Source organism: Balearica regulorum, unplaced genomic scaffold, assembly GCF_011004875.1.
Source record: "Balearica regulorum gibbericeps isolate bBalReg1 unplaced genomic scaffold, bBalReg1.pri scaffold_90_arrow_ctg1, whole genome shotgun sequence".
In the NCBI taxonomy this organism is placed as follows: domain Eukaryota; kingdom Metazoa; phylum Chordata; class Aves; order Gruiformes; family Gruidae; genus Balearica; species Balearica regulorum.
The window spans coordinates 1-25,168 of record NW_022679088.1 but is presented as its reverse complement, the minus strand read 5'-3'; the positions used below and the strand labels follow the sequence as shown (position 1 = coordinate 25,168).

At 65.6% G+C, this 25,168-nt stretch overlaps 4 protein-coding genes across 4 annotated transcripts; 3 read left to right on the top strand and 1 right to left on the bottom strand.

Moving 5' to 3' along the window:
* The first annotated feature begins 777 nt into the window (after positions 1-777).
* On the top strand, positions 778-2,173 carry TBRG1 (transforming growth factor beta regulator 1). The gene has a single exon (XM_075741616.1). It carries the CDS (start codon positions 822-824, stop codon positions 2,136-2,138), a length of 1,317 nt encoding a protein of 438 aa, XP_075597731.1. The 5' UTR covers positions 778-821; the 3' UTR covers positions 2,139-2,173.
* A 172-nt stretch (positions 2,174-2,345) lies between these two features.
* TACO1 (translational activator of cytochrome c oxidase I) lies at positions 2,346-5,181 on the bottom strand. The gene is made up of 5 exons (XM_075741615.1): positions 4,871-5,181; positions 4,009-4,115; positions 3,771-3,904; positions 3,486-3,672; positions 2,346-2,669 (listed from the first exon to the last, which is right to left on the bottom strand). The coding sequence occupies exons 1-5, from the start codon at positions 5,067-5,069 to the stop codon at positions 2,469-2,471; spliced, it is 828 nt and encodes a 275-aa protein (XP_075597730.1). The 5' UTR covers positions 5,070-5,181; the 3' UTR covers positions 2,346-2,468.
* A 4,139-nt stretch (positions 5,182-9,320) lies between these two features.
* LOC142599852 (integrin alpha-X-like) lies at positions 9,321-21,875 on the top strand. The gene is made up of 30 exons (XM_075741607.1): positions 9,321-9,405; positions 9,904-10,021; positions 10,156-10,259; positions 10,365-10,429; positions 10,981-11,095; positions 11,188-11,318; positions 11,555-11,700; positions 11,801-11,954; positions 12,525-12,675; positions 12,753-12,826; positions 12,919-13,048; positions 13,889-14,037; positions 14,140-14,280; positions 14,372-14,578; positions 15,137-15,267; positions 15,354-15,511; positions 15,976-16,130; positions 16,226-16,357; positions 16,950-17,023; positions 17,154-17,295; positions 17,903-18,010; positions 18,103-18,182; positions 18,270-18,347; positions 19,104-19,185; positions 19,288-19,395; positions 20,040-20,120; positions 20,842-20,955; positions 21,141-21,233; positions 21,418-21,528; positions 21,669-21,875. Exons 1-30 carry the CDS (start codon positions 9,369-9,371, stop codon positions 21,750-21,752), a joined length of 3,453 nt encoding a protein of 1,150 aa, XP_075597722.1. The 5' UTR covers positions 9,321-9,368; the 3' UTR covers positions 21,753-21,875.
* A 193-nt stretch (positions 21,876-22,068) lies between these two features.
* On the top strand, positions 22,069-24,872 carry COX6A2 (cytochrome c oxidase subunit 6A2). Its single transcript, XM_075741602.1, has 3 exons — positions 22,069-22,230; positions 24,341-24,483; positions 24,770-24,872. Exons 1-3 carry the CDS (start codon positions 22,155-22,157, stop codon positions 24,848-24,850), a joined length of 300 nt encoding a protein of 99 aa, XP_075597717.1. The 5' UTR covers positions 22,069-22,154; the 3' UTR covers positions 24,851-24,872.
* Positions 24,873-25,168: the final 296 nt, after the last annotated feature.

Here is a 25,168-nt window from a genome sequence, read left to right as displayed (position 1 = left end):
CCCCACTTCTTCTTCCGGTCCCCTCCCCCCACACTTCCTCTTCCGCTCCCCTCCCCCCACACTTCCTCTTCCTCCTTCCCGCACCCCTGGGGTGAGTCCCTGCGCCGGCGCACCCGAAATCGCCGGATTTCGCCCCAATTCGAAGGGCCGGGCTGGGGGAGGGGTGGGGGGTGGGGGGGCTGGTGGCGACTCGTTTCGCGCTAATTGCAGCGTGGGTCATTATTAACGGCTAATTAACCCGCTGCGATAATCGCCACCGTCGCGATTCGCTGCGCCGGCCCCTGGCGTTAATTACAACCCAGCGGATTAATTACAACCCATTGAGTCGCGACCCGTCGCGTTAATCGCGACCCATGGAATTAATTGCGACCCGTCGCCTTAATTACGACCCATCGCCTTAATCGCAACCCATTGAATTCATCGGAACCCAATCGCGTTAATTACGACCCATCGAATTAATTGCGACCCATCGCATTAATCGCGACCGATTGAATCAATCGGAACCCATCACATTTAATCGCGACCTATCGCGTTAATTATGATCCATTGACTTAATCGCGACCCGTCGCGTTAATTACAACCCGCCGCATTAATCGCGACCCGTCGCGCCGACCGCGACCCACCTCATTAAGCGCCATTAATCGCGCTAAATTGCCATTCCAGGCATCCGCCGGCGATTCCTCAACCCGCCGCGACAACCGCGACCGCCGCGGCTGCCCAACGCCCGCCGCTAATTTCCCGCCGGCCGAAAAACCCTCCGGCATGCCCCTCCGTTAACCGACGAACTAATTAATCGCAGGGGGTTTAACCGGGCGGGCGAGATGCCGAAGGGTCCGCGGCAACGCCCGGCGGAGCGGTACCGCCTGAAGTACAGCCGGTTGCGACAGGCGGCGCGGGCGTTGGTGTTCGAGAACGGGGCGCTCTGCGACGAGGTTGCCCGGCTGGAGGCCAAGTGTCTACGGGCGCGAGACGAACGACGGTTCCTCCTCACCCGGCTCCTCCAACTCCGGGCGATGGCCGGACCCGAGGAGATTCCCGGTGACGTCACCGTCCGTCGACCTCGGCGCGGCGCGGCGCGGGCCGACGGGTCGAGAGATGGAGGGAAAGACGGGACGCGGTCAACCGGAACGAGAGATGGGTCGAGGGATGGGGCGCGGTCAACGGGGTCGAGAGATGGAGCGAGGTCAAGTGGGTCAAGAGATGGGGCGAGGGATGGGGCGTGGTCAACGGGGTCGAGGGACGAGTCGCGGTCAACGGGGTCGAGGGACGGACCGAGGGACGAGTTGCGGTCAACGGGGTCAAGGCCGGTTGGGTCGAGAGACGGGGCGAGGGCAACCGGCTCAAGAGATGGACCGAGAGATGGTCCAGGAGACGGGGCGAGGTCCAACGGGCCGAGAGACGGCGCCAGAGATGACTCCAGAGACGGGTTGAGGCCAACGGGGCTGCGGGACGGCCCAAGAGACGACTTAAGGCCGAACGGACCGAGAGGCGGCCCCAAGCTGGATGTGCCGCCGGCGACCATCTTGACATCACCCGAAGACACCTCCAGCCCGGCCGGGCCGCCGGCGGCCATCTTGAGGACACCTCCCTGCCGGCGCGGCGGGATGTTGACCCTCCCATTGGCGTTGGGACCTCTGACAGTGCACAGCCTAGGTGTGGGCGGTGCGGGGCCGGGGGCCGTCTTGCCCGTTGGTTTCCGTAGCACCCGTCTCTTCACCAGCACCCGCCGGCCGGCCCGCCGCTGCCTCTACACCTGCCGGATCGTGGCCGGCCCCCGCTGCGAGATCACGTCTGAGGACGATCCAGGGAGGGTGCTGGTGGGCCCCACGCCTGACGTCTGCCACGGCCGGCTCCTCCAGGCCCTGGGGGACGCCGGGGTGCGGCCCCGGGCGATGCCACCGGCCCCCGGCGCAGGTGACGATTTCTTCGGCCTCGCCCACCCGGCTGTCCGTCGGCTCCTCCAGGGTGAGGCCGGGGCCTTCCTCCACCCCGAGGAGGAGGAGGAAGACGAGGAGGAGGAGGACGAGGATGATGACGACGACGAGGACGAGGAAGATGATGAAGAGGAAGAAGGGGCCGCCCCGGCCTTCGCCTACGCCGACATCTTCCTCGGCAGCCCCGCCGGCTCCGACGAGTGACCGCCCTCCGCCCAAATAAACGACCCTGTCCTCTGCCTCCGCCATGTTTGTTGGGGACGGGGGGCACCCGGATTGGGGGGGGGGCTGAGACCTCCCTTGACCACGCCCTTTGCCTATAGGCATTGGGCACGGCCAAGCCTATGTGGACGTGGTGGGCGGGTCTCCGCTAACGAAGCTCGTTGGGGGGGTGGTGGTCGCCCGTGGAGGTGGAGCCACGGTCAGAACAGGGTTTTATTGTCATCACGGGGATGGGGACGAAGGTATGGGGGGGGAAGGAACGTGGCCCCCCCCCCCCAAGTGGTGGGGCCACGCTCCCTCCCCCCTCATCTCCTATTGGATGTTGTGGTAGAGGCGGATGATGTCGGGACAGTCGTCCAGGGCCTGGAGGAGGCGTTCCGCCTGCTCCCGCGTCCCCTCCGTCAACGTCACCCGGTCCCGGGGCAAGTACTCGATGGTGGCCGAGAGTGGGCGCAGCCCCGAGGCCTCCAGACGCTCCCGCACGGTCCGCAGGGCTGAGGTCTCGCAGATGAACTGTGGGGAACGGCCAACAGCTGTTGGGGATGGTCAAGGAGGGGCCAAGGGTGGTTGGGGATGGTCAAGGAGGGGCCAAGGGTGGTTGGGGGTGGTCAAGGAGGGGCCAAGGGTGGTTGGGGATGGTCAAGGAGGGGCCAAGGGTGGATGGGGGTGGTCAAGGAGGGGCCAAGGGTGGTTGGGGGTGGTCAAGGAGGGGCCAAGGGTGGTTGGGGATGGTCAAGGAGGGGCCAAGGGTGGATGGGGGTGGTCAAGGAGGGGCCAAGGGTGGTTGGGGATGGTCAAGGAGGGGCCAAGGGTGGTTGGGGATGGTCAAGGAAGGGCCAAGGGTGGTTGGGGATGGTCAAGGAGGGGCCAAGGGTGGTTGGGGATGGTCAAGGAGGGGCCAAGGGTGGTTGGGGATGGTCAAGGAAGGGCCAAGGGTGGTTGGGGATGGTCAAGGAAGGGCCAAGGGTGGTTGGGGATGGTCCAAGGAAGGGCCAAGGGTGGTTGGGGATGGTCAAGGAAGGGCCAAGGGTAGTTGGGGATGGTCAAGGAAGGGCCAAGGGTGGTTGGGGGTGGTCAAGGAAGGGCCAAGGGTGGTTGGGGGTGGTCAAGCAGTGGCCAAGGGTGGCCAAACAATGGCTGAGAGCGGCTGGGGACAGCCAAGAGTGCTGGGGACAACCAGTGGTGATCCAGGATGGTCCTGGATGGTCAGAAATGGCCAACAGTGGCCAGGGAACAGCCAAGAGCAGTTGAGGCACCAAGAGGCCCACCCCACCCGCTCCAAAACCAGCCGAACCCAGCATCCGCCGGTCCGCTGCCCTCCTCACCCACCTTCAGCGATTGCTCCTCCTCTTCCTCTTCCTCCTCCTCATCCGGGCAGACGTCCTGGGCACCGGCCTCCAGCGCTGCCTCCAGCGCTGCCTCCAGAGAGACGGGGTGGCCTTGAAGGTCCCGTGGTCTCACGCGCACCACCCCCTTCTGCTCGAAGCTGTGTCGTGCCCCTTCGGCCATCGTTCCCCTGCGGGTACCCACACCCAACCTCAGCCCCGGATGTCTCGGCCACCCCACCACCACCACCACCACCACCTTCACGTCCGGGTCCCCCCTTGGACTGACCCGTTGCGGGTGAGGATGAGCCGGACATCTTGCTGGCTCCGTCGGGGGTTGTCGGTGAGGACCTCCAGGAGAAGAGCCAAGCCACCGGGGCCGCGGGCTTCGTAGAGTAGCCGGGTCACCGCCGCCGATCTCTCCTGGGGCAGAAGGTGCTCAGGGATCCCCCCCTGCCCCCCACCAAAAAAAACCCTTGGAGGGCTTCATCCCTCCCACCCCACCCCAAAAATCCTGCAGGACCTACCGCGCCGTGGATGGCTGCCTCGATGGAGGACTTGGGCATGTTCTTCGCCCGGCACTGCTCTACCACGTTGGCCAACTGGGCGTTGAGCGCCGGGTCCGGGCCCCCCTCTGCGGAGAGAAGGGGTGTGGGTGGGATTGGGCGGGGGGAGCTGCCAAATCCCAGAGGATCTGGAGGGGGGGGACCCCTGGGATCCCACCACCCTTCAACGACCTGATGGGGTCCCACCACCCCTCAACGACCCCCTGGGATCCCAGAGGACGTGATGGGATCCCACCACCCCTCAATGACCTGATGGGGTCCCACCACCCCTCAATGACCTTCTGGGATCCCGGAGGACCTGGTGGGGTCCCACCACCCCTTGAACACCTACTGGGGTCCCACCAACCTTCAATGACCCGACGGGTTCCCACCACCCCTCAACGACCTGATGGGGTCCCACCACCCCTCAACGACCCCGTGGGATCCCAGAGGACGTGATGGGATCCCACCACCCCTCAATGACCTGATGGGGTCCCACCACCCCTCAATGACCTTCTGGGATCCCGGAGGACCTGGTGGGGTCCCACCACCCCTCAACGACCTGATGGGGTCCCACCACCCCTCAACGACCCCCTGGGATCCCACCACCCCTCAATGACCTGATGGGGTCCCACCACCCCTCAACAACCCCCTGAGATCCCAGAGGACGTGATGGGTTCCCACCACCCCTTGAACACCTACTGGGATCCCACCACCCCTCAACGATCCCCCCACCTCCCCCACCCCCCCCCCCACCCCGGGATCCCAGAGGACCCGACGGGGTCCCCCCCTCCCACCCCAAGGACCACCGCTCCCGGCCTAGGCGTTGGCGCGGCGTCCCTACCGCGCGCGGCGGTGCGCAGCATCCATCCGAGCCGCTGGAAGAGGCGGCTGCGGGCGGCGTCGCGCGGACCCTTGACGTTCTTCACCTTGGACCACCGGTTGTGCCCGGCGTGGGACGGACACCCCACCGACACGCGACGTCGCCCGGTGGCCACTGACCACGGCAAACGGGCCAGCGCCCGGGTCCCCGCGGTGGCCATGAGGGTGGTGGAGTTGGGGACGGGGAGGGGGGGGGGAACGGGGGAGCACCCAAGGGTGCCGGGACCACCCTCCCCTCCCCCCACCGCTGCTCGGGTGTCCCGATCCGGGCCCCTCCCCCACACGGAGCGCTGCCTGCTGGGTAAGCGCTGACGTCACCGCGCGTGTAAGGAGGGGGGCGGGGAGTGTGACGTTATAGAGTCCCACCCCCTTCGGTGGGGGGAGGCGTGACGTAGGGGAGGGGGTGTGGCCAGAGCCCACAGCGTGCAGAGCCTGTAGGTTACGGATCCTATAGGTTACAGAGCCTGTAGGTTACAGAGCCTGTAGGTTACACAGCCTATAGGTTGCAGATCCTATAGGTTACAGAGCCTGTAGGTTACAGAGCCTATAGGTTACAGAGCCTATAGGTTACAGATCCTGTAGGTTACACAGCCTATAGGTTACAGAGCCTGTAGGTTACAGAGCCTGTAGGTTACAGAGCCTATAGGTTACAGATCCTATAGGTTACAGATCCTGTAGGTTACACAGCCTATAGGTTACAGAGCCTATAGGTTACAGAGCCTGTAGGTTACAGAGCCTGTAGGTTACACAGCCTATAGGTTACACAGCCTATAGGTTACACAGCCTGTAGGTTACAGAGCCTATAGGTTACAGAGCCTATAGCGTACACAGCCTATAGCATGGAGAGCATACAGCATACAGATCCTATAGAGTACACAGCCTATAGCATACCGAGCCTATAGCATAGACAGCCTATAGCATACACAGCCTATAGCGTGTACAGCGTAGAGAGCATATAGCATAGAGAGCCTACAGCATGTAGAGCCTATAGCATGTGTAGGGCAGCCCTATAGACTCTCTAGGAGTGAGGAGGGGCTGTTTAGAGCCTATAGGGTGGCCCTATGGACCCTATAGGGGTGGGGGCTGTATAGAGTCTATAGGGTGACCCTATGGACCCTGTAGGGGTGGGTAGGGGCTGCACAGAGCCTATAGAACTTATAGGGTGGCCCTGTAGACTCCCTAGGGGTGGGGAGGGGCTGCATAGAGTCTATAGGGTGGCCCTATAGATCTTCTCGGAGTGTGGGGGGGTGCACAGAGCCTATAGGGTGGCCCTATGGACCCTGTAGGGGTGGGGAGGGGCTGTATAGAGCTTACAGGATGGCCATATAGATCCTCTGAGAGTGTGTGTGGGTGCATAGAGCCTATAGGGTGGCCCTATAGTTCCTCTCAGACTGGGTAGGGGCTGTATAGAGTCTATAGGGTGCCCCTATGGACCCTGTAGGGGTGGGTAGGGGCTGTACAGAGTCTATAGGGTGCCCCTATGGACCCTGTAGGGGTGGGTAGGGGCTGTACAGAGTCTATAGGGTGCCCCTACGGACCCTGTAGGGGTGGGTAGGGGCTGTATAGAGTCTATAGGGTGCCCCTATGGACCCTGTAGGGGTGGGTAGGGGCTGTACAGAGTCTATAGGGTGCCCCTACGGACCCTGTAGGGGTGGGTAGGGGCTGTATAGAGTCTATAGGGTGCCCCTACGGACCCTCCAGGGGTGGGTAGAGGCCGTATCGAGTCTATAGGGTGCCCCTACAGACCCTCCAGGGGTGGGTAGGGGCTGTATAGAGTCTATAGGGTGCCCCTATGGACCCTGTAGGGGTGGGTAGGGGCTGTACAGAGTCTATAGGGTGCCCCTATGGACCCTGTAGGGGTGGGTAGGGGCTGTATAGAGTCTATAGGGTGCCCCTACGGACCCTCCAGGGGTGGGTAGAGGCCGTATCGAGTCTATAGGGTGCCCCTACAGACCCTCCAGGGGTGGGTAGGGGCTGTATAGAGTCTATAGGGTGCCCCTATGGACCCTGTAGGGGTGGGTAGGGGCTGTACAGAGTCTATAGGGTGCCCCTACGGACCCTGTAGGGGTGGGTAGGGGCTGTACAGAGTCTATAGGGTGCCCCTACGGACTCTGTAGGGGTGGGTAGGGGCTGTATAGAGTCTATAGGGTGCCCCTATGGACCCTGTAGGGGTGGGTAGGGGCTGTACAGAGTCTATAGGGTGCCCCTATGGACCCTGTAGGGGTGGGTAGGGGCTGTATAGAGTCTATAGGGTGCCCCTACGGACCCTCCAGGGGTGGGTAGAGGCCGTATAGAGTCTATAGGGTGCCCCTACAGACCCTCCAGGGGTGGGTAGGGGCTGTATAGAGTCTATAGGGTGCCCCTATGGACCCTCCAGCCACCCCGGTGCGACCCCGAGCCGCGTCCCGCGGCAGGCAGAGGACGCCGGGTGTTAAGGTGGGGCAGGACGTCGGCCACCAACGGCCAACGTGGGTCAACAGCAGAAGAGCTCCCCGCCCCCCCCCCCCCCCCCCGAAGGCCCCGCGGGGTCTCGGCCATGGTGGAGCTGATGGTTACTCAACCGTGGAAGGGTGGGGTGGGATGGCGGCCAACGGCGGGTCAACGGGGAGGGTCAGGGTTGGGTGGGGTGACAAGGCAGATGGTTGGGAAACGTCTGCGGGAAAGCGGGGGGAGATGTTGGCTTGGTGGCCGTGAGTCACCGGGAGCTGGTTCCTCCGAAATGGTGTCTGGTGACAGCCTGACGTGTCACCTTGTCTCTGTGGTGACCCTCGGTGGACCAGAGGGCTGGAGAAGTCCCGGGGGGGAGGTGGGTGGTGGTTGGGGTCTGTGGGGAGGTGGATGGAGGGATGGATGGATGGAGATGTGGAGATGTGTGGGGTGGGTGGATGGATGTATGGATGAAGATGTTGGGGGTGGGTGGAGATGTTTAGAGATGGACGGATGGATGGAGATGTTTTGGGGTAGATGGATAGATGGAGATGTTTTGGGGTAGATGGATGGATGGAGATGTTTGAGGATGGATGGATGGAGATGTTTGGAGATGTTTAGGGATGGATGGATAGGCAGATGGATGGAGATTTTGGGGATGGATGGACGGATGGATGGATGGAGATGTTTTTGGGTTGGAAGGACGGATGGAGATGTTTGAGGATGGATGGATGGATGGATGGAGATGTTCAGAGATGTTTAGGGATGGATGGATGGATGGATGGATGACGGAGATTTTGGGGATGGATGGATGGACAGATGGAGATGTTTTGGGATGGAAGGATGGATGGAGAAGTTTGGAGATGTTTAGGGACAGATGGATGGATGGAGACGTTTTGGGGTGGAAGGATGGACGGAGAAGTTTGGGGGCCAGCAGAAGGACGGATAGAGAAGTTCGGAGGCGACGGACAGACACTGCCACCTGCCCCCCCACCCCCCCCCTCCGCCCACCCCTCGCCGTGGGGGAAGGGCCCCACCGGAAGGAGGTTGCCGGGGCCCAGCTGGTGGCTTCCGGGGTGGGGGATGGACTCGCGTCCAGGACGGGGAGTGGGAAGTTGACGTCACCTGGAAGCCACCGCCGAGGTGCGAGGGGCCGGCGGCAGCCGGTGGGGTGTGAAAGCAGCGGGGGAGGGGAACGACAACCCGAAATGCAGCGGGTGACACCCCCCCCCCCCACCCTGAGGCTGTACCCCATCATCAGCCAGCTGTGGCCATGCGGCTGTACCCCATCCAGCTGTGGCCGTGCGGTTGTACCCCATCCAGCTGTGGCCGTGTGGCTGTACCCCATCCAGCTGTGGCCATGCGGCTGTACCCCATCCAGCTGTGCACGCCGTGCGACTGTACCCCATCCGGCTGTGCACACCATACGGTTGTACCCCATCCAGCTGTGGCTGTACCCCATCCAGCTGTGGCTGTGCGACTGTACCCCATCCGGCTGTGCACACCATCCGGCTGTACCCCATCCAGCTGTGGCCGTGTGGCTGTACCCCATCCAGCTGTGGCCGTGCGGCTGTACCCCATCCAGCTGTGCACGCCGTGCGACTGTACCCCATCCGGCTGTGCACACCATACGGTTGTACCCCATCCAGCTGTGGCTGTACCCCATCCAGCTGTGGCTGTGCGACTGTACCCCATCCGGCTGTGCACACCATCCGGCTGTACCCCATCCAGCTGTGCACGCTGTGCGACTGTACCCCACCCAGCTATGGCCGTCCGGCTGTTCCCCACCCAGCTGTGCCTGTCCGGCTGTACCCCGTGGCTGTGTCTGTCCGGCTGTACCCCGTTGATCTGTGGCCGTCCGGCTGTTCCCCACCCATCTTTCCCCTCCCCCCCCGCCCTTTTAGCTCCTTCCCCCCCAAATTCCCGTCGCTCTCCCCCGCCCCACCCCCTCCTCCCCCCACCCCCCCCCGCCGCACACCCCAACTTCTGCTTCGGCCCCCGCCCCCACCGTCCCCTCCCGGCCAACGCGCGACATGGAGCCCTGGGCTCTGCTGCCCTGCCTGGCCGCAGGTGGGTGCTTGGGACCCCCGGCGTGGGCGTGGAGGGGGGGGGAAATCACTGGGACCCTCCTGGGATGGGTGTAGGGTGTCACCGGGACCCCTGGGACCCCCCCCGGGTGGGTGCGGGGGTGTCAATCAAACCCCTGGGACTCCCCCGGGGTGGGTGTAGGGTGTCACGCGGACCCCTGGGACCCCCCTGGGTGGGTGTAGGGTGTCGCCCAGACCCCTGAGAGCCCCCAGGATGGGTGTGGGTTGTCACCCGGACCTCTCAGACCCCCCTAGGATGGGTGTAGGGTGTCGCCCGGACCCCTGGGACCCCCTGGGATGGGTGTGGGGTGTCATCCAGACCCCTGGGACCCGCTGGGATGGGTGGAGGGTGTTGCCCGGACCTCTGGGAGTCCCCAGGATGGGTGTGGGTTGTCACCCAGACCTCTCAGACCCCCCTGGGATGGGTGTAGGGTGTCACCCGGACCCCTGGGACCACTGTTGTCCCCCCTCCCCCCGGCAGTGCTGACCTCCTGCTGCGGCTCCGGGGTGGACGTGGAGACGGTGACCACCTTCCACGGTGACACCGCGGGGGCTTTCGGCCAAACCGTCGTCCAGTTCGGTACCCCCGACGATGGCGGGTAAGGTGTGGGGGGGTGTGGGGGTGTGTGTGTGTGTGGGGGGGGGGTCACCCAAGGGTTGGGGGGTGTGTGTGTGTGTGTGGTGTGTGCGTGCGTGTCTGTGTACCCCCAAAAAACACCCACACACCCCTCAGGGTCCTGGTGGGTGCCCCACTGCAACATGGCTCCGTCAACGAAATGGGGATGATCTACCGGTGCCGGCACCGCTCGGGGAAGTGCCAGAAGGTCCCCGTCACCGGTGAGACACCCCCCCCCCCACTGCCCCCCCTGAAACCTCTGAGGAGGAGGAGGAGGAAGGGGAGGAAGAGGAGGAGGAGGGTGGTATCACCCCATCTCTCCCTAGGACCCCCCAATGCCGTCAACGCGTCCCTGGGGTTAACGCTGGCCGCCGGGAACGCCGGGGCGCTGGTGAGCGGTGGGGTGGTGGTGGTGTGTGGGGGGGGGTGTGACGGGGTTTCGCCCCCGAAATTGGGTCAGTTTGGGCAACGGGGGGAGAACAAGACACGCTGAAATCGAACAGTCCGGGGTGTAAGGTCACGGAAGGTTGCGCCCAAAGTTGGTCTTTCTTGGGGTGACGTCATGGAGGTGGTGCCCAAAGTTGGTCTTTCTGGGGGGGGGGGTGACATCAAGGAGTTTGCGTCCAAATTTGGCCCTTTGGGGATGACATCAAGGAGGTTGCGTCCAAATTTGGTCTTTCTGGGGTGACATCAAGGAGGTGGTGACCAAACTTGGTCTTTCTGGTGTGATGTCATGGAGGTTGCATCCAAATTTGGCCCTTTGGGGATGATATCAAGGAATTTGCACCCAAATTTGGTCTTTCTGGGGTGACATCAAGGTGACTGCCCCTCCCCAAAATGTGGCCACCCCTGGTGCTGCCCCAAGTATCGCCCCCCCCCCCCCATCCCCGCCATCCCACGCTCTGCTGATTTTTGGGGTCCCGCCCCCCCCCACCAACCCAGGCATGTGGCCCCACGGTGCCCCAAGCCTGCGGGGAGAACATCCACCTCAACGGCTTCTGCGTCCTCCTGGACACCAACCTCCAGCAGCTCCAGCGCATCCCAGATACCCAACCAGGTATGGGGAGGTGCTCCACCGCGGGTGGGATGCGTTGGGGACACCCCGGTTGACCACGGGGATGTCTCTGTGCCCACCCCACCCCACCCCAGAGTGTCCCAAGAGCTCCTCAGATATCATGTTCCTCATCGACGGCTCGGGCAGCATCCAATCCCAAGAGTTCTCAACGATGAAGACCTTCATCGTGGAGGTGATGAAGCGCTTCAAGGACACTGACACGCAGGTACCATCCGCCTGGGCGCCGGTGGTGACCCCCCCCACACCCTGAATGGCTGTTCTCAAGGGGGGGGGGTGTCACCTCAAGGCGGGGGGTGGTTGTCTCCATTGACGTTGCACGTGGGTCCTCGCAACGGGGTGACATTTTGGGCTGCTCTTGGCCATGGAGTGGCATTTTGGGTGACGGTTGTGTCCCTACCGGCGTGTCCCCACGTTGGGTGTCGTTTCCCCCCCGCCCCGCAGTTTGCTCTCACCCAGTTCTCCGACATCACCATCAACCACTTTGACTTCAACGACTTCCGGAGGTCCCACGACCCCATCAGTCTGCTGAGCAACATGTGGCAGATCGGGAGGACCACCCACACTGCCACTGCCATCTGGAAAGTCCTGTGAGTCCTTTCCCCCCCCACCCAGTGCCTCTGACCCCTCCCTCCCACCCACCGTGGGGGTGGTGACCCTCACCCGTGGTGTCCTCCTTCCCCGGCGCAGGACGGAGCTGTTCGTCCCAGCCAAAGGGGCCCGACAAGACGCCACCAAGATCCTCATTGTCATCACGGATGGGAGGAAATATGGCGACAGCAGGAAGTACTCGCAAGTCATCCCGTTGGCCAACAAGATGGGGGTCACCCGCTACGCCATCGGGGTGAGGGACCAAGGCCATCCCACCACCCCCCCCCCGAGCGACTAGCTGACCCAAACACGTCTGTCCATCCAGCAGTCCGTTTGCCCATCCATCTCCAAACCTCTCCATCCATTCCACCATCCAACCCTTTTTAAACATGGCCATCCATCCTTCCATCTATCTGTCTCCATACATCTCCATACATCCATCCATTTCCAAACGCATCTGGCCGTCTTTCCACCTCCAAGCACCTCTGTTCATCTCCAACCATCTCCAAACTTCATCCATCCATCCCTCCACCCATCCATCTCCAACATCTCCATCCATCCATCCCTCCATCCCTCCATCCATCCCTCCACCCATCCATCCCAACATCTCCATCCCTCCATCCCTCCATCCCATCCATCCCAACATCTCCATCCCTCCATCCCTCCATCCATCCATCCCCAACATCTCCATCCATCCCTCCATCCATCTCTCCATCCATCACCAACATCTCCATCCGTCCATCCCCAACATCTCCATCCACCCGCCCATCCCACCCCCCACCCTTCCTCCCCTCCCCACACCTCCCGCCCTTCCCCCCCGCAGGTGGGCAGCGCCTTCGCGGACCCGAACGCCGTGCAGGAGCTCCACACCATCGCCTCCGAACCCACCCAGGACCACGTCTTCCGGGTGGACAACTTTGACGCCCTGCAGGGCATCCAGGACCAGCTGCAGGAGAAGATCTTCGCCATCGAGGGTACCGGGAGGGGGGGTCTCGGCCGGCGGGGGGGGGGGGGCGGCCGGTGCCCCCCGCTCACCCCCCTGTCCCCACAGGCACCCACTCCGCCCATAGCAGCTCCTTCCAGCTGGAGATGGCCCAGGAGGGCTTCAGCGCCCTGCTCACCCCCGTAAGCGTCCCCCGGCCACCCCAGCCCGTCCCCACGCCCGGGGGGGTGTCCCACCCCCACCGCCGTCCCCCTCCCCGTCTCCGCTGGTGCAGGAGGGGCCCGTCCTGGGAGCGGTGGGCGCCTACGACTGGTCCGGAGGGGTCTTCGTCTACGGCGCCGGCAGGGAGACCGCCTTCGTCAACGTGTCCCGCGCCGCCGGGGACATGAACGACGCCTACTTGGGTGAGGTCCTCGGTGGTCCCGTGGGTGTCGGGGTCCTCGATGGGGTCCCCGGGTGGGGTCCCACCAGGTTCTGGGGGATGTGGATGTCCCCGGGAGGTCCAGAGGACATCGGCATCTCCGCAAGAGACTTGGGGGACCTTGGTGCCCCCGTGGGGTCCTGGGGACATTGGTGGCCCATGAGGTTCCTGGAGATGCTGGTGCCCTCGTGAGGATCTTGGGGACGCTGGTGTCCCCATGAGGTCCTGGAGATGCTGGTGCCCTCGTGAGGATCTTGGGGACGCTGGTGCCCCCATGAGGTCCTGGAGATGTTGGTGCCCTCTGAGGTCTTGGGGACGTTGGTGCCACATGAGGTTCCTGGAGATGTTGGTGCCCTCGTGAGGATCCTGCAGATGATGGTGCCCCATGAGGTTCCTGGAGATGCTGCTGTCCTCATGAGGATCCGGGGGATGTTGGTGCCCCCATGAGTGCGTTGGGGACATCAGCATCCTCATAAGGTTCCTGGGGACATGGGTGCCCCGGGGGGGTCTGGGGGATGTTGGTGCCCTCATAAAGATGCTGGTGTCCCATTGAGGTCCTGGAGATGTTGGTGACCTCATGAGGCTCTTGGGGACATCATCATGCCCACAAGGTTCCTTGGGACGTTGGTGCCCCCGTGAGGTCCTGGAGATCTTGGTGTCCCTGGGGGGGGTGTCCTGTGGACGTTGGTGCCCCACGAGTGCCCTGGGGCCATCATCATCCCCACCCGGTTCCTGGGGCCGCGGGTGCCCCCCGGGGGGGGGGAAGGTCCTGGGGCCGCCTTACCCCCCCGCGGGTCCCGCTGACCCCCCCCGCTGTGCCCAGGCTACGCAGCCGAGTCCCTGTCCCTGGGGGGCAGCCGGGCGCTGGCGCTGGGGGCCCCCCGCTACCGCCACGTCGGCCGCCTCCTCCTCTTCCTCTTCCGCGGCCCCCGCCGCACCTGGGACCTCCTGGCCGACGCCCCGGGGCCGCAGGTAACGGCGGGGCCGGTGGGGGTGAGGGGGGGGGACACACGCGGACACGCGCCGACACACGCGGACACACGCACACGGACACACACGGACACGACCCCGCAGGTGGGCTCCTACTTCGGGGCGTCCCTCTGCGCCCTGGACGCCGACGGGGACGGCACGGCCGACGTGCTGCTGGTGGGGGCCCCCATGTTCTACGGCGCCGGCAGCGGGGGCCGCGTGGCCGTCTGCACCCTCGGCACCAAGGTGGGGACCCCCGTCCCGTCCCACCCCACCCCACCGCGTGCCGGGCAGACAGGGGCACCCGGCACCTCGTGCGTGTCCCCTCCCCACCCAGGGCAGGCGGCTGCGGTGCCAGGAGATGCTGCGGGGACAACCCGGCCACCCCCTGGGGCGCTTTGGGGCCAGCCTGGCTCACCTGGGGGACATCAACGGGGACCGGTGGCCCGACGTGGCCGTGGGGGCCCCGCTGGAGGACGAAGAGCAGGGGGCCGTCTACATCTTCCGTGGGACGCGGGGCGGCGTCACCTCCCAGTACAGCCAGGTGGGACCCACCACGTTGCCCAGACCTGGTCCTGGGGGTGGCCACGGTCATGGGGGCTTGGGGGGGGGGTGGGCAGGTCCTGGGCGGTGGGGACGCCTTGGGTGGTGGAGACACCTTGGATGGTGGAGACGTCTTGGGTGGTGGAGAGTTCCTGGGAGGTGGAGAGTTCCTGGGTGGTGGAGATGTCTTGGGTGGTGGAGAGTTCCTGGGAGGTGGAGATGTCTGGGTGGTGGAGGCATCTTGGGTGGTGGAGGCATCTTGGGTGCTGGAGAGGTCTTGGGTGCTGGAGATGTCCTGAGTGGTGGAGACACCTTTGGTGGTGGAGGCGTCTTGGGTGGTGGAGGCGTCTTGGGTGGTGGAGATGTCTTGGGTGGTGGGGAGGTCCTGGGAGCCAGGCACGTCTTGGGTGCTGAAGATATCTCGGGTGCTGGAGACATCTTGGGTGACAAAGACACCTTGCGTGCTGGAGATGCTCCACGTGCCCGAGATGTCCCGGGTGTTGGAACATCTCAGGCACCAGAGACGTCTCACCCGCTCGGGCGCCTCCGTCTCCCCCAGCGCATCTCAGGTGCCCAGTTCTCCAGCGGGCCACGCTATTTTGGCCAGGCCATCAGCGGTGGCCAGGACTTGACGGGGGACAGGCTGCCGGACGTGGCCGTGGGCGCCCAGGGACAGGTCCTGCTGCTCAGGTGGGCCCGGGCGACCTACCTGCCACCTTCTGCGGCCCAGAGGAATGTGGTGGCCACCGCCAACCCGCTCTGGTTGTCACCGCCAGGTCCCAGCCGCTGCTCAAGGTCCGGGTGATGGTGGCTTTCCAGCCCCAGGAGATCCCCGCGGCCGCCTTTGACTGTCAGGAGGAGGAAGCGCTCAAGGGGGAAGTGGCCAAGGCGAAGATTTGCTTCCTCACCACCAAGAAAACATCTGACAACTTTGGTGAGACCTCCCAGAAGTCCAGCTGGGCCCCCAGAGCACCTGCAAGTGTCCCCAGGACCCCCCCAGAAGTGTACACGGACCCCCCAAGCCCCACCCCATGTTCTCAAGGCCCACCTGGCCTCCCAAAGCCCCTCCAGATGTCCTCAAGACCAACCAGAAAACCAACCTGGCCTCCCAAAGCCCCTCCAGATGTCTCCCAAGCCCCCCAGATCTCCACCTGGCCTCCCAAAGCCCCTCCAGATGCCCTCAAGCTCCCCAAACCACATCCCGACGTCCCCAGCACCCCTGAGAAATCAAGCCGGCCGCCCAAGATGTCCCCAGGTCACCCAGGAGACCACGTGGCCTCCCAAACCCGCTCCTGACGTCCCCAAGACCCTCCAGAATCCACCCAGCTTCTCCACCTCCCCCTTCCCCACCATCCCCGGAGACCCCGGCCACCCACCTTCCCGTCCCCGTCCCCGCAGGCTCCCTACTCTCCGTCAGCCTGCGGTACCAGGCGGCCCTGGACCCCGGCCGGGCGATGGTCCGCGCCGTCTTCTCCAGCGGCGCCGCCGTCCACAACGGGACCCTCAGCCTGGGCCTGGGAGAGCGGTGCGAGACCTTGGCCATCGCCTTCACGGTGGGTGTGGGGAAGGGCCCCGGCACGGGGGTCCGGGGGTCGCCCGCCCCACGGCGCCGGCCCGGGGGACACGGCGGGGTCTCTGTGCCGGGCAGGGGTGCCCCCGCGACACGCTGACCCCCCTGGCGCTGCGCCTCACCTACGACGCCACCGGGGACCCCATCAAGGTGGCCGGGGGCCTGCGGCCGGCCCTGAGCGAGGACTCGCAGATGGTGGCCACGGGCACGGTAGGGGCTGGGGGGCACCACGGGGTGGGTGGGTGGAGATGTTGGAGGTGGACGGACGGATGGACGGATGGATGGAGATGTTGGGGGTGGATGGATGGATGGAGGTGTTGGGCATGGATGGATGGATGGATGAAGGATGGATGGGTGGATGGATGGATGAAGGTGTTGGGGATGGATGGATGGACAGGTGGATGGATGGATGGAGATGTTGGGGGTGGAAGGATGGATGGTTGGGGATAGATGGAAGGATGGATGGAGGGATGGATGGATGGATGGAGAGATGGATGGAGATGGTGGGGATGGATGGAGGGATGGGGAGATGGATGGATGGATGGAGAGATGGATGGAGGGATGGGTGGATGGAAGGACAGAGAGATGGAAGGAGAGGTGGGATGGACAGAAGGACGGACGGATGGGCGGACGGGAGCAGGGGAGGCACCAAGCTGAGCCGGGGGCAGGGAGGAAGGGCAGACGCGTGGGCAGAAGGGAGGAAGGACACGCGGGAGGACATCTACGCCTGGGGAGGGTCGGAAGGGCCGAGGAGACCCGGGGGGGGCGGGCGGGCGGACGGATGGACGAGGTGTCTCCTCAGCTGCCCTTCGAGAAGGACTGCGGCGCCGACAACGTCTGCATCGATGACCTCCACGTCTCCTTCAACTTCTCAGGGTAGGTCCCCCCCCCCGTTCCCCGCCTCGGTGAGGGGGGACACCCAGGGGTGCCGCGGTCCTCCCCCGCCTCCCACCAACACCACCCACCCACCCGCGTGTCCTCCCCCCCCCCCCCACCCCGCCCCCAGGCTGGAAACCGTTGTGGTGGGGGTGACCGACGTGGTGGACATCACCGTCACCCTCCGCAACCGCGGGGAGGACTCGTACGGGACCACCGTCCAGCTGCAGCACGCCGAAGCCCTCTCCTACCGCAAGGCCGTGGTGCTCCAGGTACCCCCCACCACCCCCCACCACCCCCTGGAAGAGCCCCCAGAAGGCCCCAAGACCCTCCAGAAGTGCATTGGGGCCTCCTCAAGCCCCTCCAGATGCCCTCGGGGATGGCTACGACCTCCTCTGCATGCCCAACTCCCCTCCAGGTGCCCTCAGCCTTCCCCAGGAGTCCATCTGGCCTCCTGAACCCTCTCCAGATGTCCTCCACACCCCCAGAAGTCTACCCAGCCTCCAAACCCCCCTCCAGATGTCCTCAAGCCCTTCTAGCAGCCCATGTGGCCTCCTGAACCTACTCCAGGTGTTCTCCGCACACCCAAAGCCCCTCCAGATGCCCTCAAGACCTCCCAGAAATCCATTTGTCCAACCAAATCCCCTCCAGGTCTCCCTCAAGCCCTCCAGAAGCCCATATGGCCTCCTGAACCCCTCCAGATGCCCTCAAGACCCCCTACAAGCCCATATGGCCTCCTGAACCCCTCCAGATGCCCTCAAGACCCCCTACAAGCCCATATGGCCTCCTGAACCCTCCCAGATGCCCTCAAGACCCCCCCGAGTTGCCTCACCCACCCCCATCCCCACCCCTGACACCCCCCCCCGGGGACCTTCTCAGTCCTCCAGGAGATCCCCGTCCCTGCGCTGCAACTCGGAGCCGGCGGAGGGACGGCATCGCAGGACCCTCTGCCTCGTCAACCACCCCATCTTCCGCCCCGGCACAGAGGTGTGTGTGGGGGGGGTCCCCATCGCTGGGGGACATCACGGTGGGGCGGGGGTTTGGGGGGGGGTGACATCCCGTCCCGTCCGGTCCCGCAGGTCGTCTTCGCCGTCACCCTGGACGTGCCCCACGGCGCGGAGCTGGGGCAGGCGTTGGAGGTGGTGGCCAACGCCACCAGGTGAGGGACGGGGGGGGGCAGCGGGATGGGGGGGGGGTGGGGGGTGGGGGCGGGCGACACGTGTGACACCCCCCCCCCCCGCCGCAGCGACAACGGGGCGCCGGGCGGCCGGGCTCAGCGCGCCGAGATCCCGGTGAAGTACGGCGTCTTCGTTGTCCTCACCAGGTAGGGGTGGACCTCCATGGGCCACCCGTCCCCCAGCCCTGGCCCGGCTCTGCCCCCCGCCCCCACCGTGGGCCCAGACCCACCCTGACCCCCCCCCACCCCCACCCCCCCTCGTGCTTCCCCGCGCCCAACGTGTCACCGTGGGCCCAGAGGAGCTCTGCCCCGTGGCCGTGGTCCCCAAGGTGCCACCAACCCCCAAGGTGCCACCAGACCCAATGTGCCACCACCCCCGTGTCCATCGTCCATGGTCCCCAAGGTGTCCCCAACCCCCTACGTGACACCAGCCCCACCTCCGTGGTCCCCAAGGTGCCCCCAGCCCCACGTCCGTGGTCCTCAACGTGACACCAGACCCACATCCATGGTCCCCAAGGTGCCACCAGCCCCCTACGTGACACCAGCCCCACCTCCATGGTCCCCAAGGTGCCCCCAGCCCCACATCCATGGTCCCCAAGGTGCCACCAGCCCCCTACGTGCCCCCAGCCCCACATCTGTGGTCCCCGAGGTGCCCCCAGCCCCACGTCCATGGTCCCCAAGGTGCCCCCAGCCCCACGTCCATGGTCCCCAAGGTGTCCCCAACCCCCTACGTGCCCCCAGCCCCACATCTGTGGTCCCCGAGGTGCCCCCAGCCCCACGTCCATGGTCCCCACGGTGCCCCCAGCCCCACGTCCCCGCTCCCCATCCCGCCACCCCCCCCCAAACCCCCCCCCGGCCCTTGACGTGCCCCCACCCCCGTGTCCCCCCCGCGTCCCCCCCCAGCGCCCCAAACTCCACCAAGTACGTCAACGTCTCCACGCACGCGGGGGCCCCCACCAGCGTCCCCGTCACCCACCGCTACCAGGTGAGGGGGGTGGGGGGGGGAGGGGGTGGCCCCGCACCCCGGGGTGCCCCATCCCGCCGGGGGTCCCGTCCCCACCGCCCCCCCCCCCCCTCCCCTCCCCAGGTGAAGGTGCTGGGCCAGCGCGGGGTCCCCGTCACCGTCACCTTCCTGGTGCCCACGGGCCTGGGGGGGGCCCGGCTCTGGGACCACCTGGGGGTCACCCCCGAGCAGGTAACGGCCCCCCCAAAACCGGGACCCCCGGAATCCTCCCCCCCCTCCAAATGGGGGGGGGGGTGCCGGCATCCCCCCCCCAAATGAGGGCTCCTGGCATCCCCCCCCCAGAACGAGGGACGCCCCCAGCATCCCCCCTCCCCCTGCAATGGGGGACCCCCAGATTCCCCCCCCCCCCCAAACCGGGACCCCCGGCATCCTCCCCCCCCTCCAAATGGGGGGGGGGGGTCCCGGCATCCCCCCCTAAAAAAAAACCCCCAGGGACCTCCATCCTGCCCCCTCCCCCCGAAACTGGGGACCCCCAGATTCCCCCCCCCCCCAAAACCAGGGACCGCCGGCATCCCCCCCCTCCCCAAAACGGGGGTTCCGGGCATCCCCCCCCTCCCCAAAACGGGGGTTCCCGGCATCCCCCCCCCCAAATGAGGGCTCCTGGCCCCCCCCCCAAAAAAAACCAGGGACCCCCAGCAGCATCCCCCCCCCCCCCCCGAACGAGACACCCCCCTCCCCTCCCCAAAACCGGGACCCCCATCCTGCCGCCCCCCCCCCCGCAATGGGGGACCCCCAGTTTCCTTCCCCCCCCCCAAAAAAACCCCCAGGGCCCCCCCAGCATCCCCCCCCCTCCCCCCCCTCCCCCCCCCCCGCAGGACTCGGGCTCGTGCCAGGCCGTGACCGAACACCCGGGGGGGGCCCACGGCGCGCGGGGGCTGCAGGAGCGCCCCCTGCTGGTGAGTGGCACCTGCGCTGTGGGGCTGGGGGGGGGGGTGTGTGGGGCGGGGGGGGTGTGGGGCAGGGGGTAACACCCCCCCCCCCCCCCTCCCCAGTCACCTCATGGCGCTGTGGGGCTGGGATCTGGGGGGGGGTGTGGGGGGTGTGGGGCAGGGGGTACCCCCCCCTCACCCCATAGCGCTGTGGGGCAGGGTGCCCCCCCCCCCACTCACCCCATAGCGCTGTGGGGCAGGGTGCCCCCCCCCCACTCACCCCATCGCGCTGTGGGGCTGGGATCTGGGGGGGGTGGGGGGGGTGTAGGGCAGGGGGTACCCCCCCCCCCCCCACCCCATAGCGCTGTGGGGCAGGGTGCCCCCCCCCCTCACCCCATAGCGCTGTGGGGCAGGGTGCCCCCCCCCACTCACCCCATAGCGCTGTGGGGCAGGGTGCCCCCCCCCCACTCACCCCATAGCGCTGTGGGGCTGGGATCTGGGGGGGGTGTGGGGGGTGTGGGGCAGGGGGTACCCCCCCCCCCCCCACCCCATAGCGCTGTGGGGCAGGGTGCCCCCCCCCCTCACCCCATAGCGCTGTGGGGCAGGGTGCCCCCCCCCACTCACCCCATAGCGCTGTGGGGCTGGGATCTGGGGGGGGTGGGGGGGGTGTGGGGCAGGGGGTACCCCCCCCTCACCCCGTAGCGCTGTGGGGCAGGGTGCCCCCCACCCACCCCCCTGTGCCCCCCAGGACTGCACCGTGGCCGCCTGCACGGAGCTGCAGTGCCGGGTCCCGGAGCTGGAGCCCCCCCGGGCTCTGGGGTTCAGCCTCGGGGGGAGCCTGACCCTGGCCTGGATGGCCCAGGTAAGGGGGCGGCCGTGGGGCAGCCGTGGGGCAGCCGTGGGGCTGGGGTTGGGTACCCCGGTCCGAGGGGCAAAGCGGGGATGGGGATGGGGATGGGGATGCGGATGGGGGGGGCACCCTGGGGCACCCCACGGCGATCCCCTGTGCCCCACGGCTGCCCCACGGCTGCCCCCCCCCTTCCGCAGACCCAGCAGCCCAAGGTGGTCGTGCAGAGCTCGGCCCGGGTCAGCTTCGATGTGGGGCGGTTCTGGAACAGCGGGGGGGACCCCCAGCTCCAGGTGCGACCCACGGGGGGGGGGGAGCTGTGGGGTGGGTGGGGCCCAGCCCCCTTGAGTGGGTGGTTGTGGGGCAGGGGGGGGCTGTGGGGCAGGGGGGGGTGGTGTAGGAGGGCTGTGGGGTGGTGTGGGGCAGTGGGGGGCTGTGGGTCCCATGCCAGCCCCCTCCCTCCCCCCCCCCCCGCAGGTGCAGACGGAGCTGGAGCGCCTGGAGCCCCCCAACCCGCTGCCCCACATCCTGGGGGGCACGGCGGGGGGGCTGCTCCTGCTGGGCCTGGCCGCGCTGCTGCTCTACAAGGTGAGGGGGGCGGGGCCGGGCCGGGACACGCCCACGGCGGGAGGGGGCGGGGCATCCTCCCCTCCCCCCCCCCGACTGACACCCCCCGCCCCCCCCCCCCCCCCCCCCCCCCGCGCCCCCCCAGCCCTCCCCCCCCCCAGGTGGGCTTCTTCAAGCGTCGCTACAAGGAGCTGCTGGAGGGTGACGGGACCCCCCCGGCCCCCCCGGGTGACCCCCAGGGCTGAGGCGGCCCCGCACCCATGGGTGCCCCCCTCGATGTGTGTGTGTGGGGGGTGGGGGGGTGTGTGTGTGTCACACACACACCCCCCTCCCCCTTTTGCAGCCGCCAATAAAGCCACTCGGCCACCCCAGCCCCCCAGCCTGCTTTTGGGGGGGGGGTGGGGTGTGGGGTGGGTGTGTGCGTCACCCCCCTTGCCCCCCCATATCCCCCCCCACCCTCCCCGGGACCCCCCCAACCCCTTCCCCCCATCCCCTCCCCCCTCCCGTGCTATATTTAACGCCGTGCTATATTTAACACGTGCAGCGAGTTGGGGCCGGGCCTCAGCCCATTGGTCCGGCTGCCCTTTGCTGTGGGGCCGGGGTGACCCGGGGGGGGGGGGGTCACTCGCTCGCCCTTGGCCGTCGCCATGTTCGCTGCTTGGGGGGCTGCCCCACGGCGGGCCCTGGCCTCCGCCGCCGGGACCCACGCCGGTGCTGCCGGAGGTCCGGGGGCGGGTTGAGGGATGGGGGTTTGGGGGGTGTCTGGGGGGTTTTGGGGTGAAATGGGGGTGTATCGGGTGGGTTTGGGGTGACATTGGGGTGTATTGGGTGGTTTGGGGGTGAAATTGGGGTGCATGGGGTGTTTTTGGGGCGCAATCAGGGTGTATCGGGTGGGTTTGGGGTGACATTGGGGTGTATCAGCTGTTTTTGGGGTGAAATCAGGGTGTATCGGGTGGGTTTGGGTTGAAATTGGGGTGTACCACGTGGATTTGGGGTGTTTCAGGTGGTATTGGGGCTGTGTCTGGTGGTTTTGGGGTGCAATCACGGTGTATTGGCTGGGTTTGGGGTAACATTGGGGTGTATCTGACGTTTTTGGGGTGAAATTGGGGTGTATTGGGTGGTTTTGGGGTGCAATCAGGGTGTATTGGGTGGGTTTGGGGTGACATTGGGGTGTATCTGACAATTTTGGGGTGCAATCAGGGTGTATCGGGTGGGTTTGGGGTGACATTGGGGTGTATTGGGTGGTTTGGGGGTGCAATCAGGGTGTATTGGGTGGGTTTGGGGTGACATTGGGGTGTATCTGACAGTTTTGGGGTGAAATCGGGGTGTATCGGGTGGGTTTGGGGTGACATTGGGGTGTATTGGGTGGTTTGGGGGTGAAATCGGGGTGTATCAGCTGTTTTGGGGGAGAAATCAGGGTGTATCAGGTGGGTTTGGGGTGACATTGGGGTGCATCGGGTGTTTTTGGGGTGCAATCGGTGTATTGGGTGGGTTTGGAGTGACATTGGGGTGTATTGGGTGGTTTTGGGGTGAAATTGGGGTGTACCACCCGGGTTTGGGGTGTTTTGGGTGATATTGGGGTGTGTCTGGTGGGTTTGGGGTGCAATCGGGGTGTATCAGGTGGGTTTGGGGTGACATTGGGGTGCATCGGGTGTTTTTGGGGTGAAATCAGGGTGTATTGTGTGCTTCTGGGGTGCAATCAGGGTGTATTGGGTGGGTTTGGGGTGACACTGGGGTGTATTGGGTGGGTTTGGGGTGAAATCAGGGTGTATCGGGTGGGTTTGGGGTGACATTGGGGTGTACCACACGGATTTGGGGTGTTTGGGGTGGTATTGGGGTGTATCTGGTGGGTTTGGGGCAATATTGGGGTGTACCAATCAGATTTGGGGTGTTTGGGGTTGTATTGGGGCTGTGCCTGGTGGGTTCGGGTGTCTCTGGTAGTTTGGGGGTCTCGGGGTGACATTGGGGTGCACGGGGAGAGTTGCTGGTGGTTGGGGGGGGGCGTGTTAAGGTGGAACCGGGCTGTTTCGGGTGGATTTGGGGGTGGTTTGGGGTGTGTCGGGTGTTTCGGGGTGCAGTGGGATGTTTCCGGTGGTTGTGGGGTGTTTGGGGGCTCTATTGGGGGTATTTTGGGGTGTTTTGGGGGTATTTCGGGGTGTTTTGCCTGTATTTCAGGGTGTTCTAGGGTATTTCGGGCTGTTTCAGGGGTATTTTGGGGTGTTCCAGGGGTGTTTTGGGGGTATTTCAGGCTGTTTTGGCTGTATTTCTGGGTGTTCTGGGGTATTTTGGGCTGTTTCGGGTGTATTTCAGGGTGTTCCGGGGGTGTTTCTGTGTATTTCAGGGTGTTTTGGGGGTATTTCAGGGTGTTTTAGGGGTATTTCGGGGTGTTTCTGTGTATTTTGGGGTGTTTTGGGGGTATTTCAGGGTGTTTCAGGGTTTTTTGGGTGTATTTTGGGGTGTTTCAGGAGTATTTTGGGGGTATTTCAGGGTGTTTCATGGGTATTTTGGGGTGTTTTGGGTGTATTTTGGGGTGTTTCAGGGGTATTTGGGGTGTTTTGGGGGTATTTCAGGGTGTTTCAGGTGTATTTTGGGGTGTTTCAGGCATATTTCAGGGTGTTTCGGGGGTATTTCAGGGTGTTTTGGAGGTATTTTGGGGTGTTTTGGGGGTATTTCGAGGTGTGTCGTTGGGGGAGGTGATGGTGCGTGGGTGTTTTTGGGGTGTTTCAGTGCGTTACCGGGTGATGCAGCCCCAGGGTGGACACCACGGGGGGGGGGGTGGGGGGGTGTGTGGGCGGTTTTGGGGTGCTCCAGCCCCACAGCGGCTATGGGGCAGGTCGGACGTGGCGAGCGCTGTCGTTCCTGGTGGCGCTGCCGGCGGTGGGGGTCTGCATGCTCAACGTCTGGCTGGAGGAGCGTCGGCACCACCGCCAGCCCCCCGACTTCGTGCCCTACCACCACCTCCGCATCCGCACCAAGGCACGGGCAGGCCTGACGCCACGGCGGATGGGCGCTATGGGGCGGGATGCGGGGCGGGGGGGAGGCCTTGACGCCACGGCGGATGGGCGCTATGGGGGGGGGATATGGGCGCTATGGGGGGGGTAGATGGGCGCTATGGGGCGGGATGCGGGGCGGTGGAGGCCTGACGCCACGGCGAATGGGCGCTATGGGGGGGGATATGGGCGCTATGGGGGGGGTAGATGGGCGCTATGGGGCGGGATGTGGGGCCGCTGACCCCCATCTCTCTCTCTCTCTCCCCCCACAGCCGTTCCCGTGGGGTGACGGGAACCACACGCTGTTCCACAACCCCCGCACCAACCCACTGCCCACCGGCTACGAGAAATAGGGACCCCCCCGGGACCCCCCCAAATAAACACCCTCAACCTGCCCCACCGTCCCCCTCCCTCCCTGCCCCACGGCGCCGGCCCCACAGCAAACACCCAGCAGACACGGGGGGGGTGGGGGGGTGGTTTTCCCCACCCCCCACTCGGGGTTTAATGAGGGGGACCCCAACATTGGGGGGGGGTGGGGGGGGGGGGGCACCCATGGGTGCGGGGCCGCCTCAGCCCTGGGGGTCACCCGGGGGGGCCGGGGGGGTCCCATCACCCTCCAGCAGCTCCTTGTAGCGACGCTTGAAGAAGCCCACCTGGGGGGGGGGAGGGGA

Coding starts and splice junctions, on each gene's coding strand:
- TBRG1 (XM_075741616.1), top strand. CDS start 822: ATGCCGAAGGGTCCGCGGCAACGCCCGGCGGAGCGGTACCGCCTGAAG.
- TACO1 (XM_075741615.1), bottom strand. CDS start 5,069: ATGGCCACCGCGGGGACCCGGGCGCTGGCCCGTTTGCCGTGGTCAGTG. Junction 3,905..4,008: donor AGGCAGCCATCCACGGCGCG/GTAGGTCCTGCA, acceptor CTTCTGCCCCAG/GAGAGATCGGCGGCGGTGAC. Junction 2,670..3,485: donor AGGAGGAGCAATCGCTGAAG/GTGGGTGAGGAG, acceptor CGTTCCCCACAG/TTCATCTGCGAGACCTCAGC.
- LOC142599852 (XM_075741607.1), top strand. CDS start 9,369: ATGGAGCCCTGGGCTCTGCTGCCCTGCCTGGCCGCAG. Junction 18,183..18,269: donor GTGGTGGCCAACGCCACCAG/GTGAGGGACGGG, acceptor CCCCCGCCGCAG/CGACAACGGGGCGCCGGGCG. Junction 19,396..20,039: donor TGGGGGTCACCCCCGAGCAG/GTAACGGCCCCC, acceptor CCCCCCCCGCAG/GACTCGGGCTCGTGCCAGGC.
- COX6A2 (XM_075741602.1), top strand. CDS start 22,155: ATGTTCGCTGCTTGGGGGGCTGCCCCACGGCGGGCCCTGGCCTCCGCC. Junction 22,231..24,340: donor CCACGCCGGTGCTGCCGGAG/GTCCGGGGGCGG, acceptor GCTATGGGGCAG/GTCGGACGTGGCGAGCGCTG. Junction 24,484..24,769: donor ACCTCCGCATCCGCACCAAG/GCACGGGCAGGC, acceptor CTCCCCCCACAG/CCGTTCCCGTGGGGTGACGG.